The sequence below is a fragment of the Gobio gobio genome (genome assembly GCF_949357685.1).
Source record: "Gobio gobio genome assembly, chromosome: 4".
NCBI lineage: Eukaryota > Metazoa > Chordata > Actinopteri > Cypriniformes > Gobionidae > Gobio > Gobio gobio.
In genome coordinates, this window is record NC_137100.1 from 62,901,564 (window position 1) to 62,918,927 (window position 17,364).

At 36.0% G+C, this 17,364-nt stretch overlaps 2 protein-coding genes across 3 annotated transcripts in view; one reads left to right on the forward strand and one right to left on the reverse strand.

Moving 5' to 3' along the window:
* mapkap1 (MAPK associated protein 1) overlaps positions 1-4,960 on the reverse strand; it is a 76,374-nt gene extending 71,414 nt beyond the window's left edge. Inside the window, exon 1 of the mRNA XM_079815910.1 lies at positions 4,755-4,960. The gene's annotated coding sequence lies outside the window, so the exon portion shown is untranslated. The remainder of the gene's footprint in view (positions 1-4,754) is intronic.
* Positions 4,961-12,144: 7,184 nt separating this feature from the next.
* pbx3a (pre-B-cell leukemia homeobox 3a) overlaps positions 12,145-17,364 on the forward strand; it is an 83,140-nt gene continuing 77,920 nt past the window's right edge. For both annotated transcript variants that reach the window (XM_079814378.1, XM_079814377.1), the window contains exons 1-2: positions 12,145-12,847; positions 14,358-14,431. In XM_079814378.1, the coding sequence (XP_079670504.1) occupies positions 12,672-12,847; positions 14,358-14,431 (250 nt within the window). In that variant the 5' untranslated portion in view covers positions 12,145-12,671. The remainder of the gene's footprint in view (positions 12,848-14,357; positions 14,432-17,364) is intronic.

The following is a 17,364-nucleotide window of genomic DNA, read 5'->3' on the forward strand; positions in this document are numbered from 1 at the left end:
AACTTAATAAAAGTTTGATTATTCTATTAGTTCCTGATCCATTAAAATCAAGCAATATATATAAGTATACGTTTTTAAAATAAGCCATTTTCGGCTTCAGTTTCGGTTTTCGGCCAAGTGCATCCTAAATTTTCGGTTTCGACCCAGAATTTTCATTTCGGTGCATCACTATATATTAGCAGAAAGTTGAAAAAAAATTTTACTTCACACAAGAGCCGCCATTTCCCCCTATTGCCATGGGAACGTTTTTGAAGTGACGTAATTACCCGACGTGAACGAATTCCCATTTGCCAACAAAAATAACAGCAAAAGACAGTGCAAAGCAGTTTCCCAGTGTGTGGACCGATTTAAAAAAAAAAACAGCATCATGAAGCTTCGAAGCGTTATGAATCAGTGAGTCGATTCAGCGGTTTGGATCGCTAAAGACGTATTTCAGCAGTTTGACACGCGATCCGAATCATGATTCGACTCACTGATTCATAACGCTTCGAAGCTTCATGATGCTGTTTTTTTAAATCGGTCATCACTATACAAGTCGTTATTTAGGTTTTAGCACAAAAACTATTCTCGTCGCTTCATAAAGTTATTGTAGTCAACTAAATTCTGAAGTCTTACAGGTGTCCAACGACATGAGGGTCAGTCATTAATGACAGAATTTTCATTTTTGGATGAACTAGCCCTTTAAGAGATTGCACTTTGTGCATTGGCAGCACTCAAATGTCCGTTTTGTAAAGCTACCTCTGTAAAACAGGAAGTTATTTATTTATTTTTTCAGAAGTTGTAGCATATTCCTTTTGTAAAGCTACAGAACTTGTTTGACTCAATGTTTTGTAAATTTGAGCCATGTGTTTATTAAGGTCTTCAGTAAAACAAGATGAGAACTTAAATATTCCCAACACTTTCTGTGATGTAGAGCTGCAACTAACGATTATTTTTTTCTGTCGACTAATCTAACGATTATTTTTTCGATTAGTCGGCTAATCTAACGATTATTTTTCCGGATTAATCTTATGATTCTTTTTTACTGATTATTGTATTTCAAAGAGGGTAGTGAATTTGTATATTATTTTAACATGAAATCAATGAATGATGACAATATTAATTGTATTTCAGGAAGGGTAGTGTACATAGTATGCCATTTTATAATTAAATATATGAACACAAGAAGCTTTTTAAACATAATATATAATGATACTATTCATATCATAAAATGTATACAGAGTAGGCCTAATTAGGAAAAGTTGTTTACTATAGTATGATTTACTTATTGATTTGTGTCGATAGTAAACGAAAATGCACTTTTGCATCTGCAAAAGGTTCACATGCAGGAGCTTTAAGCATAGTTTTAATATAGTATAACTAGTCGTCTATTTTGAAGATACATGTGCATAAACAACGACTAAAGCTGCCAGAAGTTTTTGCCCAAACTTCAAAGATGTAGTGCTTTTTTTCTCTTTTTCATCAAACCGCAGTTTTTGCAAGTTCCCGCAATTGTATCGCATAAAATTGCATAAATATCCCGCATTTTCCATCGCATTTTTTAAGAAAACGTGCCGCATAATCAAGGATTTTTGCCGCATTTTTCTGGAAGGACTGTGAAAACACTTACACTAAGTCCAACGTAGAGATGAAACGGTATGGAAATGTCCCATCACGATTATATTGACCCAAATTATCACGGTTATCAATATTATCATGGTTTTGTTCAAACGAGATGAAAGTGTTCAAAAAGAACAGATGCACACACTTAAAGCATTTGAACAAGTTTTATAGTTGAAAATCAACAAACAACGAATAAATCAAGCAGCTCTATGACCAAGTTATTCTCTTCAAATGCTATTGAAGTTAGAAACGTGTATACCGAAGTTGTAACTTTAGAGACGGTCCCTAAATTCGCGAATCTCGAACGTCAAGCCGACTTTATGCCAGTCATATCAGATGCGCTGTGGTTCTGCTGTGTTTGTTTGAAACTATTTTCGCAGCTGAAATAGAACAAAAACAGTCAATCGCTGTATGATGAATAAATCTCCTGCGTACATCGCACGTTCATCTCTGCTTTGAGTGCAGATTTCAGAGAGCGAGCAAAACTCCGGCTAATCTCCAGTAGCCATCGCATTCATAAACTCAATAGAAACACGTGTGATTGGTTATAATACGCAACGCGATTATAACAGATGGCTTTTGAGAAGACTATAATAAGTTCAACCGCCAAAGTGGCTAGTGTGAGTGGTAGTAATACCAGACGTAGTTTTGGTATTGAGGTCAAAGTTCACTTGCCTTGCATTCGCAGATTTGACGTGTTTCCCCCGATTACAGCGACTTTCTTCTGGCAAGACCATCTTAGATTAACCTCTTAACAAGCGCCCCATTTTTTAGGAATTCTTTGAAAACGATATACCCAAATGAAAATGTCTGCAGCTCTTAAACCCTATGGTCTATATTCATAAACCTGGTCTTATTTTAAACTAGACACTTGAAATATTGCTACCCAAGAGTCATAATAACTAGTAATATGGGAACAGAGTAATATACATGTAAATATACATGTAAGTGACTCACGTTTTTTGTTTTCACTTAGGGAAAAAAATATTATAATTTAATGTTAAGAGCCTGAAAATAACTTAAATATAAAACTGAATGTCTAATCATGTCATGATTCAAATATGAGGATGATTCTCTCAGTAATGTAGCTTCTGTGAGCTTTTATGTCAAGAAAAGTCTAGGCGTCATTTCAAAAAGGCCATTTATTTCAGAACATTTGCTATTGTAAAGAGTAGTTTTTCATTCAAATAAATCTGCAATAAACTGCAATATACTACTAATTATAATGGATAAACAGTTACTGAAAAACTAAAGCAACTATTTACAGAGATTACAAAGTGTAAAAAACTCATTTAGCTGATGGGAAGCGTCAGTAACAGACTGCGCGCTCCACTGCAGTTGCGCCATTGAGAACGTGCAGCCAGCGCACAAACAGTATTCACCAAAGCCTACTTACGCAAACTGCGCAAGATAATGCCTTTTGATTGGTTACTAAGTCCATCAATCAAACCTTTGTTGGAAAGGCATTGGCTGGGCACCGAGTGCCTTTATCCGACGAAAACCATGGGCGCAATGATTGACAGCTCACCAAGCCTGTAAGGCACTTCCTCTATATGATGCATCCCAGAAGAGTCTCTGATTGAAGGAGAGAGACGAGGGTTGAACCATTGCACGTGGGAGAAGCTATTCTAGCAGGGGGAGTTTGCCAGACACGGAATAGAATCGATATTTCATTGAAAATGGACATGATTGATCACGCTAACTCAAAACTCTCTTGCAAACAACGGAGGATTTTTAGTTTTTTCCCTATTTTTTCGTTGTTTTGGATTAAAAAGTGGGATGCATTTTGAAGAATGGACTCTTACACAGAGATGTATGCGGGTGTTTATTGGATTCGTCCGATCTGATCTGAACGACAGGAGATGAAAGATGAGTAACGCTGATATTATGCTAATGTTTACATGGACGGTCCTTTAGCATTTCATTTAACCCTTTCCTCTCTGGTGTATTTATTGCAAAAACAAGTTCAGAACATGAATCTTGAGTGTTTTAGCTTTCAAATGATGCATAGTTTGTGATAGTTGATTGAATATTTTGTATAAAACAAAAGTAAATAAAAGTACACACCCCCCCACTTCCGTCAACCCCCCCGTCCACGAACCGGTGCGGGTTAAGAAGTTAAGTTTCCCTCAGGACTTTTGTAAAAGCCAAAATATGACCACACCTCAAGTTTGGTCCTTGCACCGCGACCGCAAGTTTTAAAAATCGTGATAATCCCGTGCGGTTTTAACGATAATTAATTTTTAAACGACTAACCGTCAGTACATTTTATCGTGAAACCGGTAATCCCTAGTCCAACGTCATACATCGCGTCAGTTACGCTTTTTCAGTAAGTTGAATATGGAAGGCGGTCTGGTGGAAGCAAGATATTTTACTAACTTTTAAATACGCATATTCGTTTTCCATATATTGAGCTTTGGTCATAAAACTAAGCATTTAAATAGCATCTTACTAAGACATAATAATGGAAGAAAAAGTGTGACAACTAATATTTAGATGCATTTTATGCAAGTAGTCAGCCATAATATATGGTATATAATAATCCATTACAATGTATGAGAACTTTATCCTACTTTTTGGCCATATAAATAACAACATCAGCACCAAATTGCATGTTAAAAAAGGTCTATAAACTGTAAAACCAAGTATAGGACAAAAAACACGAGGGATATACACAGCTATAAGGGATAAACCAGTCTTCCAGGCTCTAGTCTTGTTCTTATGAGGATGTTTGTGATGTAAACACAGTAAAGTAAACACATGCAGTTGGTTAGTTACAAACTAGCTGTCACCAGAAACCCAAACAACAAACTTCTTAACCAGACTACGACACAGGCAGGGACAACAGTACCAAATAACTACACAACACGTTCAAATGTTTTTAAAATCATTCACTATAAGCAAAATGAGAAATGATTATGCTAAAATGCTAATTAACCAGCAAGCTAGCAATTTCTTGTGTTTAACCGCATTGTGTTCGTTATAAAGGGGAACTTATCACAAATGTACTCACGTCGCTGCCTGGTAAGAATAATTTGAATAACACTGTTGATAAAACACAAGTAAATAACAGCTGACTGAACGCGCTAGTCAGGCCCTGCTAATGCTCGTGCTAATCTGCTCGATAAGCTCAAACATCACCTCATCTTTACCTTCATTCGTGCCAATAACAGCGGCTGAAAACATCACAGACGTGCCACACCGTCTGAGCGAGGGACTGACTGTACTGTCTCATTTCATACTTGTGGAGATATCGTCCCAAAAACAGAATAAATGTGTGTGTTGTTTACTCTGTTGTTCCTGTGTTGGTGGTCCTGTAAGCTACTTCCTGCGGGGTTACCCCTCATACCGGAAGTACACCGCTCTGGGAAACACCCAAAGATGGACAAGGCATGCGACCAATCGAGGCTAAGAGAAAGTAAATAGACAGATAGACAGAGAGATAGTACGTTTTGTTTTGTATTATGCTATATACGATCAAAAGAAACATTACTATTTGTTATGGTTTTGAAAGAAGGGTCTTATGCTTATCGATGCTGTATTTATTTGATACATAAATACAGAAAAAATAATAATATTGTGAAATATTAATTTAATTTAAAACAATGGTTTTATATTTTAATGTACTAATTTATTTCTGAGTTTTCAGCATCATTACTCCAGTCTTCAGTGTCACATGATCCTTCAGAAATCATTAAATTATGATTTCTTGTCAATGTTGGAAACAGTTGTGCTGATTAATACTTTTTTATAACCTGTGAAATATTAATTTAATTTAAAATAATGGTTTTCTATTTTAATGTACTTTAAAATATAATTTATTTCTGAGTTTTCAGCATCATAACTCCAGTCTTCAGTGTCACACGATCCTTCAGAAATCATTAAATTATGATTTCTTATCAATGTTGGAAACAGTTGTGCTGATTAATACTTTTTTATAACCTGTGATACTTTTTTTAAAAAGTTCAAAATTATATATATTTTTAAATAAATGTTTTTTTTTTCAGTAAGGATGTTTTACATTCATAAAAAGTGATAGTGCAGACTTATATTGTTAGAATAGAATTGTGTGTGTGTGTGTGTGTGTGTGTGTGTGTGTGTGTGTGTGTGTGTGTGTGTGTGTGTGTGTGTGTGTGTGTGTGTGTGTGTGTGTGTGTGTGTGTGTGTGTGTGTGTGTGTGTGTGTGTGTGTGTGTGTGTGTGTGTGTGTGTGTGTGTGTGTGTGTGTGTGTGTGTGTGTGTGTCAAGTCAAGTCAAGTCAACTTTATTTAACTTTATTTACTTTTAACAATGTAATAAATAAATAATGTAAATAATTTTATTCAGCTGTATAGCCATTCTGGAAAAAACGCTGATGTCATCAGTTCATTTCAATTATATGTGTGTGTGTGTGTGTGTGTGTGTGTGTGTGTGTGTGTGTGTGTGTGTGTGTGTGTGTGTGTGTGTGTGTGTGTGTGTGTGTGTGTGTGTGTGTGTGTGTGTGTGTGTGTGTGTGTGTGTGTGTGTGTGTGTGTGTGTGTGTGTGTGTGTGTGTGTGTGTGTGTGTGTGACTGTGTGTGTGACTGTGTGTAAATAGAAATCTTTGCTAACAATATAAATCTTTACTGTAATGTTACTGTAAATTGATAATGTATATATATATATGGCATTATCAATTTACAGTAACAGCACAGAGATTGAGAAATTTGTAATTTCGAGGACAATAACATTTAGATTTGAGTAAAGTAAAGAAGGCAACAGACTGAAATGTTTTGCAAACCTAAATGTTGTTGTCTTCTATATTACATAATCTCAATCTCTGTTACTGTACATTGACAATGACAACGTTTTTTGATGGAACAATATGACATATTCTCATTATGCAAGACTGACACAATTCCTTGCAATATCACATTGTTCTGATCTAGGCTAATATGAAGGATCGGCAGTGCACTAATTATGTAAATAATGAAAAACACAATCGAACTCCTATCACAGCAACAAAATGTAATTATTAAATTTGTTGATTTCATCTATAAAGCAGTTCTGCAAAAAATGATGTCATCGCTCAGCTTAGTTCAGTTCTCATGCAGTAGCATCAGTACAGTCAAGTCAATAATATTGTTGAATATTAAAGGCACAATATGTAGTTTTTCGCCACTAGAGGTCGAGGATTCATGGGAGATGTCGTCTTCAGACAAAAAAATCAGACGGGACTCGGCAGAAATCATTTTCATGGATAAGACACGGTCCGGGTCCTGGTTAAAATGTATTTAAACATTCTTGGAAACATCTGGCATAATGTAAGTACACAAGTCATAATATATAACATTGCTCTATCAGAGGCAGCTTTATAACACCTTATTATTAATGACTGTATCAATATTACCGTTATTAATAATATAATATTAATTTTATCATTACTATTACAACTTCTACTATTATCACTACTATTAATGGCTGTATCAATATTACCATTATTATTATTATTATTATTATTTTATATTTTTGTCCTCTTCCTGATCCTTTAATCTCCCCCTCATTCCGGATGAAATTACTATATTTGTTCATATGTTTATCATTACTACTACTGCTAATAATATTATTACTATTTATCATTTCTTATTAATTTGATTCATCATTATTATTATTATTATTATTATTACTATTATTATTAATATTGCTATTACTTTTGCTGTTGTCACCTTCCTCATACCCCATTTTCCATTTCCATTTAATTTTTTTTTTTTTTTTTTTTTTTTTTTGGGATACCATTACTATCTTCATCATCATTATTTTTGTCATTTAAAATTAGTATTATTTATTTTATTTTTTTAATTATTTTATTTTATTTTATTTTTCTGGTTATGTCTGTTGTACTTTCCTACATGCTCCTTTATTCAAATATTTTTCCATCCCCACACCCAATTACACTTACAGTTACACACACACAAACACACACACACACACACGCATATATACCCAAATCGTACTGACCATAATGTATGTTTTGTTGGTCTATGTAATTTTCATCTAATTTCTAATTTGTAAATATTGTACTTGTCTGTTTACATAATAAAAAACAAATAAATAAAAAAATATATATATAACATTGCTCTAGTGCTTTTTTGGATATTTTAATCCAAAAAATCCTACATATTGTCCCTTTAAGTGTCCCTAACTAAGCAAGCCAGAGGCGAAAGTGGCAAAGAACCCAAACTCTGAGGTGACAGAATGGAGAAAAATAAACCTTGGGAGAAAGCTCAATCAAGGGGGTCAGTTCTCCTCTGGCCTACAGAGAAGATGTTTCCTCTCTCACACACTGGTGCCAAGAGCATAACCTCTCCCTCAACATCAGCAAGACCTTGAAGATCTGAAGATGGACTTCAGGAGACAAGAACACAGCCCATCACCATCAACAGAAGATGAACCAGTGGGTCCATCACTGAAGACGAGTAGTGAAGAAGGCCCACCATTTATATTTACATTTAATAGACGCTTTTATCCAAAGCGACTTACAACTGAGGAGTACAGGAGCGATCCGTCATGAGGAGGCAACGAAACACAGAAAGTGCCTGCAGTACTAAGTTTTGGACATTGCACAGAGCATCACACACTATGGCAGGAAAGAAGTAGAGGAAAATAGAAGGAAAATAAGGAAAAGTTTTTTTTTTTTTTTTCAGCCACCAGATGGCTGAGGAAGTTTGGACTGAACCCTCGCATCTTCGCGCTGTTCTACACTACACTCTTAAAAATAAAGGTTCTTAAAGGGTTAGTTCACCCAAAAATGAAAATTCTGTCATTAATTACTCACCCTCATGTTGTTCGACACCCGTCAGACCTCCGTTCATCTTCAGAACACAAATGAAGATATTTTAGTGTAAAGCTGATGGCTGAGAAAGGCTTCAGATAGGCCTCAATTGGCATTCAGTACATTTACACTCACAAGACCCATAAAAGGCACTTAAAACGTCGTTACAAAGTCCATCTCACCACAGTGACTCAACAATAATTTTACGATGCGACGACAATAGTTTTTGTGCGCAAAAAAAAATCAAAATAACACCTTTATCCAACTTGTTCTCGTCTTCCGTGTGTGCCTCCACGACGCAGGCGCGAGAATATGACGTAGCGCCAGCGTTCGGGAATCCATGAAATACACACTTTAGCTCCATTTTGAGCTCTCGCCGAGACCTAAAGCACGATCAATGTAGAATTCAACAGCTTAGACACGCGCGTCTTCCTCTGCTTGTAAACAAATCTCTTCTGGGTCATGTGTCCGAACGCCGGATCTGCGTCATATTCTCGCGCATGCGTCGTGGAGACACACACGGAAGACAAGAACAAGTTGGATAAAGGTGTTATTTTGATTTTTTTTGCGCACAAAAACTATTGTCGTCGCATCGTAAAATTATTGTAGAGCCACTGTGGTGAGATGGACTTTGTAACGAAGTTTTAAGTGCCTTTTATGGGTCTTGGGAGTGTAAATGTACTGAATGCCAATGGAGGCCTATCTGAAACCTTTCTCAGCATCAGCTTTACACTAAAATATCTTCATTTGTGTTCCGAATATGAACGGAGGTCTTACGGGTGTCGAACGACATGAGGGTGAGGAATTAATGACAGAATTTTCATTTTTGGGTGAACTAACCCTTTAAATGGTTCTTTGGCGGGGTGTATGGTTCCATGAAGAACCTTTATTATCCAATGAACCTTTCCATTACACAAACGGTTCTTTGTAGAGCAGAAAGGTTCTTTGGACTATAAAAAGGTTAGAGAGAAATGGTTCTTTAAAGAACCTTTCACAAAATGGTTCTTTAGGGAACCAAAAATGGTTCTTATATGGCATCACCATGAAAACCCCTATTTGGTTCTTCCTGGCACCTTTATTTTTAAGGGTGTAGAGCATCACTGCACCGCTAAACAGGAAAGCCCTGCTGGAGGTGTGTGAGGAAAGCATGGAGAATCATCAGAGACTTCAGCCATGGGCTGTGTCTCAGCATCAGGTCCAATACCAGACAATTAAGTGACAGCTTCTTCCCCCAAGTGAACTCTTGATCTCCCACATTCAGCTTTTCATCAGCCCTGCATGTTTTCAGTCTCACACTGGACCCTTGTATACTGCACCCCCTTATAGTTATCCTAATTCACCGGCTGAATGTCTGAATGTTAATTCAGCTGACCTGAACTCATACCACACACTATAGACTCACTCTGAACATCTCTTGTATACTCGTTGCGAGAGTTGTGTGTATGTTTGTAAGTACTGTTTGTATCTTCAGTGTGTATTGTATATTGTGTATATATACACACAAAACATTATGACAATATTGTGTTGATCCCCCTTTTGCTGCCAAATCAGCCCTGACCCGTCGAGAAACGGACTCCACTAGACCCCTGAAGGTGTGCTGTGGTAACACAAGATATTAGCAGCAGATCCTTTAAGTCCTGTAAGTTGCGAGGTGGGGCCTCCACGGGTCGGACTTGTTTGTTCAGCACATCCCACAAATGCTCGATTGGATTGAGATCTGGGGAATTTGGAGCCCAAGTCAACACCTCAAACTCGTTGTTGTGCTCCTCAAACCATTCCTGAACCATTTCTGCTTTGTGTCAGGCGCATTATCTGCTGAAAGAGCCACAGCCACCAAGGAAACCGTTTCCATGAAAGGCTGTACATGGTCTGCAACAATGCTTAGGTGTCAAAGTAACATCCACATGGATGGCAGGACCCAAGGTTTCCCAGCAGAACATTGCCCAAAGCATCACTGCCTCCGCCGGCTTGCCTTCTTCCCATAGTGCACCTGGTGCCATGTGTTCCCCAGGTAAGCGACACACACACACGTGGCCTCGTGCATCAATGAGAGCTGCAGTTTTGGAGATGCTCTGACCCAGTCGTCTAGCCGTCACAATCTGGCCCTTGTCAAACTCACTCAAATCCTTACGCTTGCCCATTTTTCCTGCTTCTAACACATCAACTTTGCGGACAAAATGTTCACTTGCTGCCTAATATATCCCACACACTAACAGGTGATGAAGAGATAATCCGTTTTTTTTTACTTCACCTGTCATAATGTTATGCCTGATCGGTGTTTATAATATTGATGTGCTGATTATTTATACTGTATATTGTCCTATATCACTGTCCACCTGTTATGCTGTTTGGAACTGCACCGAAGATTTTTAATTACTGATGCACTTTAAGTGACAATAAATTGATTCGTTTTGAAAAATGACCTTTTCTGCACTCATAAAAACTGTTCAAGCCCTTTTTTTTCCAAGATTTACACCTTTTCAATTAATAGTAAAATTTCATCACATTGAATTCAATAATCCTTATTCATATTATGAATTAAGAATTTTAAAAGAGTAAAACATACTAGAGCTTTTTTGTATAAATCTTGATTGAACAAGGGAACGGACCATATAGTTTATGTGATTCGTAATCATAAAAGTTAAAAAATGTTTATTTATACAAAATGTTTTATTAAGCTCTAGTTTTTTTTTTTTTTTTACTCATTTAAAATTCTTAATTCATAATATGAATAACATGTAAGGATTATTGAATTAAATTTGATGTAATTTTACTATTAATTGAAAATGTGTAAATTGACTAATAAAATATTCGGATACCTCAGGGGTTTTCAAACTGGGGTCCTCCAGAAGGTTCTATAGGGTCCCCTGAAAATTTCAGAGAGTCAAAAGACAAAGCAAAAATGGATAAAGTTATTCTAAATGTTTCTCTCCTTTCTTTCCATTTACATCGGCTACTTTCCAGAATGATGTTTGCCTTACATCTTTCTAGTTGAGTCCCCTTTATCTTGCTCATATACTTACATTGTGAAAGTTGCTTATACAAATAATTTTTAATTGAAAAATGTTCTTCAGGTTTTTACATCCAACCATAAGCAGACTATAGCCAATTTATTAAGTTTGGAAACAATATTTTGTATTTATTATGTCACACAATTTACCAATTTAACAGTTCCCTCATAAAAGTTCATCATATTTAGAGGTCCTTGGCATCATTAAGTTTGAAAACCCCTGCCTTAGATGATATTAGCCTAAGCATGCTTTTAAATTGCATGCTTTTAAAAATATGTATTTATTTGTTTGTTTTTTACATTTATATTTGATTGTTTACTCATTTCTTTACTCGGATTTCGGAATTGTTTATAACGATATTGTGTTTTTACTATAATGATGAGGAGGAAATCAAATTGTTTGCATAATGAACAGACCTATAAAAAGATATTAGTTTAACTAATATACAGTCATTTTGACTAAGATTATTTATTGAAGAATATTTTGAGGTTACTTGATTTTTGAAAAAAATGTAGGCTATGAACTTATCGGTTGTTGTTTTTTTCTTGACTGTTTATTACATGCGTGCGTGTGGGTGTGTGCGTTACAAGAATGGCATCTTAAGATAAACATATAGGCCTACTGTAGAGATATATATAGTATTGCAATTTTAAGATATTATAATTTTGCAGTTGTGAGCGCAGAGCCCGGATGGGCGGAGCCGACAGTCTGCACGCTGCTGTGCAACACTGGGTACATCATCAGGAGGAGCTGCTGTGCACGAGACACACACACACACACACACACACACACACAGCAATCCACACGGATATTCTCACAACCCATTACATCTGCTGTAGATCATCCACAGGAGAATGTGCATTTAACAACCTGCCTGTACTATTGAACCGCTCAGCAGGAGGAAGAAAGAGCGCTGGAACGCCAATGGTTTATTATTGCAACTTATATTCATCCCATTTTTATTTCTAATTTATTTTCTCTTGATGCACTCGAGGACGGAAATCAAATAGAGGTGGATTTTCTGAAGTTTTGCAGAAGCTGCCACTGGACTGGATGGAATAATAGTGTGAGGCAAATGATGAACGAGCAAAGCATCAAAGTGCACTAGACTGTTTCTGATCCAGAGGAGCATTTTATTAAAGCACTTTTTGTTTGCGCGAACTCGGGACTCTTACGCATCCATCCTTTTCATGTAGCTGGTATATATTCAGGACAGCGTCAAAATCTCTTGGAATTAAAAAAAGAAAGAAAAGCCATTTGAGCCGGAGGATGGAGGAGCAGAGTCATCTGATGCACACCCTGGGCGGTGTGACCCTCGCCGGACACCCGCTGGCTTTACCGGTGCCTCATGATGGAGGAGACGCGAGAAACAAGCAGGACATCGGAGACATTCTGCATCAGATCATGACCATCACCGACCAGAGCCTGGACGAGGCTCAGGCAAAGTTAGTTTTACAATCACACTTTACACTGCAGGCCATGTTAATACACTTTATTAATAACAACAGCGCATGTTTTACTCCAGTCAATATTTATCAGCGTGGTTTTAAAATTAAATTTTGCCCTGAATACAAAAAGCTATTGGGCACTTGAACATTCACTGCCAGGACATTTTATTTATTTATTTATTTATTTAATGACACACATTCAAAAGCGGGGCATGTTGTCACACGACGTGGGGTAAGTTGTCACAATTTGCCATTAAACAGCCTATATAAAAAATGGCCCACAGAAGATTAAAATGCTAAAACATATGTGACAACTTAACATTTATGAAAAATAATCAGTGTTTTCAGAACAAACTCAATATTATTTGCTGCTAAAGGACAAAGCATTAAATTAAGAAAAAATATACAACTCATTGAACACGCCACACATCCTTGTTGATGGTGGGGTAAGTTGTCACAATGTGCCATTAAACAGCCTAAAGGTTTTCAGCGACATGCAAATAGCATGCATTTATATATATATATCAAAAAAGGCTGTCAAAAGATTAATCGCGATTAATCGCATCCAAAATAAAAGTTTGTGTTTACATAATATATGTGTGTGTACTCTGTTAATTATTATTTATATATAAATACACACACATTCATGTATATATTTAAGAAATATTTGCATGTATATACTGTATATACATTTATATAATCTATAATATATATAAATATAAATGTTTTATATATAAAAATAATCTTTTTTTCTTAAATATATACATGCTTGTGTGTGTTTTTATATATAAATAATAATTCACAGAGTACACACACATATATTATGTAAACACAAACTTTTATTTTGGATGCGATTAATCGCGATTAATCTTTTGACAGCCCTAATATATATATATATATATATATATATATATATATATATATATATATATATATATATATATATATATATATATATATATATATATATATATATAATATATTTAAATGATATAAAATATGGCCTACATAAATTTAAAATGATAAACCAATACATGACAACTTACCCCGATCTGACATTTATGAAAAATAGTGTTTTCAGAAAAAACTAAAATATATTGTGCTGCTAAAGGACAAAGCATCAGTTATGTGTTGTCTGCCCCAAATCAGTTGTTGTTTAATCATATGTATAACCAATTCCATATAGATACAGTTTCATTTGTTGCAAACTACCACTTTTGAAGAGATCAATGCACTATAACACATTTAACCGCAACAGTAAGGTTTAATATAAACATCTGCCCTAAAACAGTAAGTTAAAAGTACTCTATACACATGCCACATGAAACATAATCATATTTTACGTTGATTTCCTTATGAGAAACACTGTTTGAACTTACATGATACTGTGAGGTGCGATCAGGAAAATATATTTAAGCACAGTAGAGGAACTGTAATGCAAAGTACAATTTTAACTGCATGTGTGAATGATACAATCTTCTAAATAACTTGTGTTTTTCTTTGATAGAAAGCATGGGCTGAACTGTCACCGTATGAAACCGGCTCTATTCAGCGTGCTCTGCGAAATCAAAGAGAAAACAGGTAAGTGCTCCTTTATGCCCCACACAATACTGTGCCATAACACACCTGCACGGATGCTGCTCTTCAATACACACCGCTGTTCAGTTCACAATAGCCAGCACCAGTCCTGCGGAAGCTCACGTTTATTACACACAATAGTGCTTTTTACTCTGACAGATGCTTCCTTACCAAAGTGTAAATGAGCTGCGTCTGTGACGTTTTCTGATGATGTATTTTGTAATGGTGTGGTTGATATCTTCAGTAGGCTTACTATTCAGCAAAAATACTGTTTGATTGCGTGTTAACGGAGCGCTGTATACAATAAGATGTTTTTAATGATTTAGAGCTGCTCATTGACGTAGGCAGTGCAGAAACACGGAAATTAAAAATGTGCATCTCAGTAGATGCACAGCTTTGAATGTGAAACTAATTTCCCCATTTTTAGGCCAACATGGTACTATAAGAGGTTCAGATTATGCTGAGATATGTTTATAAGGTAGGGCATAAACACTGTTTGTTATACTGGTTGAAACTCTCTCTACATCCTCCTGATAGCAATCGATAATAGAAAAGGTCTAAATATACAATTTTGTACTTATAGCTTCTGTGGAAGTCTCGGGAACAAAAAAATGTACATCTGATCATTGCATTTGGGTTTTGAATCATTCATTCGACGACTAGTTTAAAAACACTGATTCATTCGGGAACGAAACAAGTGACTGTGTGATAAGTGGGCATTGAATCATTCATTCAACCGACTCATTTAAAAACACTGATTCATTCGGGAACGAAACAAGTGACTGTGTTATAAGTGGGCATTGAATCATTCATTTAACCGACTAGTTTAAAAACACTGATTCATTCGGAACGAAAAAGTGACTGTGTGATAAGTGGGCATTGAATCATTAATTCAATCGACTCATTTAAAAACACTGATTCATTCGGGAACGAAACAAGTGACTGTGTGATAAGTGGGCATTGAATCATTCATTCAACCGACTCATTTAAAAACACTGATTCATTCGGGAACGAAACAAGTGACTGTGTGATAAGTGGGCATTGAATCATTCATTCAACCGACTCATTTAAAAACACTGATTCATTCGGGAACGAAACAAGTGACTGTGTGATAAGTGGGCATTGAATCATTCATTCAACCGACTCATTTAAAAACACTGATTCATTCGGGAACGAAACAAGTGACTGTGTGATAAGTGGGCATTGAATCATTCATTCAACTGACTCATTTAAAAACACTGATTCATTCAGGAATATAAGTGGGCATTGAATCGTTCATTCAACCGTCTCGTTTAAAAACACTGATTCATTCGGGAACGAAACAAGTGACTGTGTGATAAGTGGGCATTGAATCATTCATTCAACCGACTCATTTAAAAACACTGATTCATTCGGGAACAAAACAAGTGACGGTGTGATAAGTGGGCATTGAATCATTCATTTAACCGACTCGTTTAAAAACACTGATTCAATCGGGAACGAAACAAGTGACTGTGTGATAAGTGGGCATTGAATCATTCATTCAACCGACTCAATTAAAAACACTAATTCATTCGGGAACGAAACAAGTGACTGTGTGATAAGTGGGCATTGAATCATTCATTCAACCGACTCATTTAAAAACACTAATTCATTCGGGAACTAAACAAGTGACTGTGTGATAAGTGGGCATTGAATCATTCATTCAACCGACTCATTTAAAAACACTAATTCATTCGGGAACTAAACAAGTGACTCTGCGATAAGTGGGCATTGAATCATTCATTCAACCGACTCGTTTATCACCATACTGTTTTTCTTCTGGTCTGTCGTACTACCTTTAAATGGTTTAAGATATTTTATGCTAAAGTTTTAATTTACAATATGATTGAGATATTTCTATATTTTGATTCCTATTTATTATTGATTTTTTTTTAGGCTGAAGCAGAACATCTATTAGGCTAAATTACATGCTAATTTGTTTAGTAGCCTAATGTTAATGATTGTATTGGTCTGAAATAAACATCTTTGTTCAGAATCGTGAATCTAATTTACGCAATTGTATATCATGCGTCTCTAGTTCCCAGGGTCACAACAAACCTGGAAATATCAGAAAATAACAGGCGTGGAGAGCACGTCCTGATTTTGCCAGGGTCAGCATATTTTGTTGATCCTGGAACAATATTCCTGTCGGAAAATGTAGTCCAAACCCATACCCATAATTATCCCTAAATCAGAAGGAAATTATGTAGAAGCCCCTAACCCTGCATGGTTTTAAGCCTAAACTTGACATAAACTGTAAACTTGTCCCTCGAATCTGATTGGTTGAATGGAATGTTGTTCCAGGATCAACAAAGACGGCGATCCAGGAACATGTTGCATTTGGTCAAGTCATGGAACCATCAAATAGATAAAGTGATTTTTTTGTTCTATGTATGCTCAGCTTTACAATGTTTAAATGGCTTTCTTTGTAAGTGTAATCTATGAAATGATTCAAAATCCGTATCCAGTAATCACGAATGCCTTGGAAAGTCATGGAAATTCATTGGTGAAATGTGTTGGGCAATTGGTTGTGTAAAAGTAGCACAAAACATTCCTGAGTCATGACAGCGGCGTCAGTGCCAGCGCAGTAAACACTCTCACATTGCCATGGTACTGAGCAACTCCCTTTTCAACACTCAATATTTTCACAAACACAATTTTTGCAGTGCATGCATATTTTGTAAATATGCATCTCTCATTCTGCAAAATCAATTGTCAGCTTTAAGTAAAGCAAAGCAATCGCATTTGATTCATTAGGTTGATTTACAGACGTGCTTTATATTAAGTAAGCACTTCTGAAGTCTACTGGGGGCATTTTAGTATTGACGCAATCTGACAGAGCTAATGAGCGAAATAAATCAAGCTGAATATTATATCTCTATTTGGGCTATATAAAATATAACACAAGTACTTAA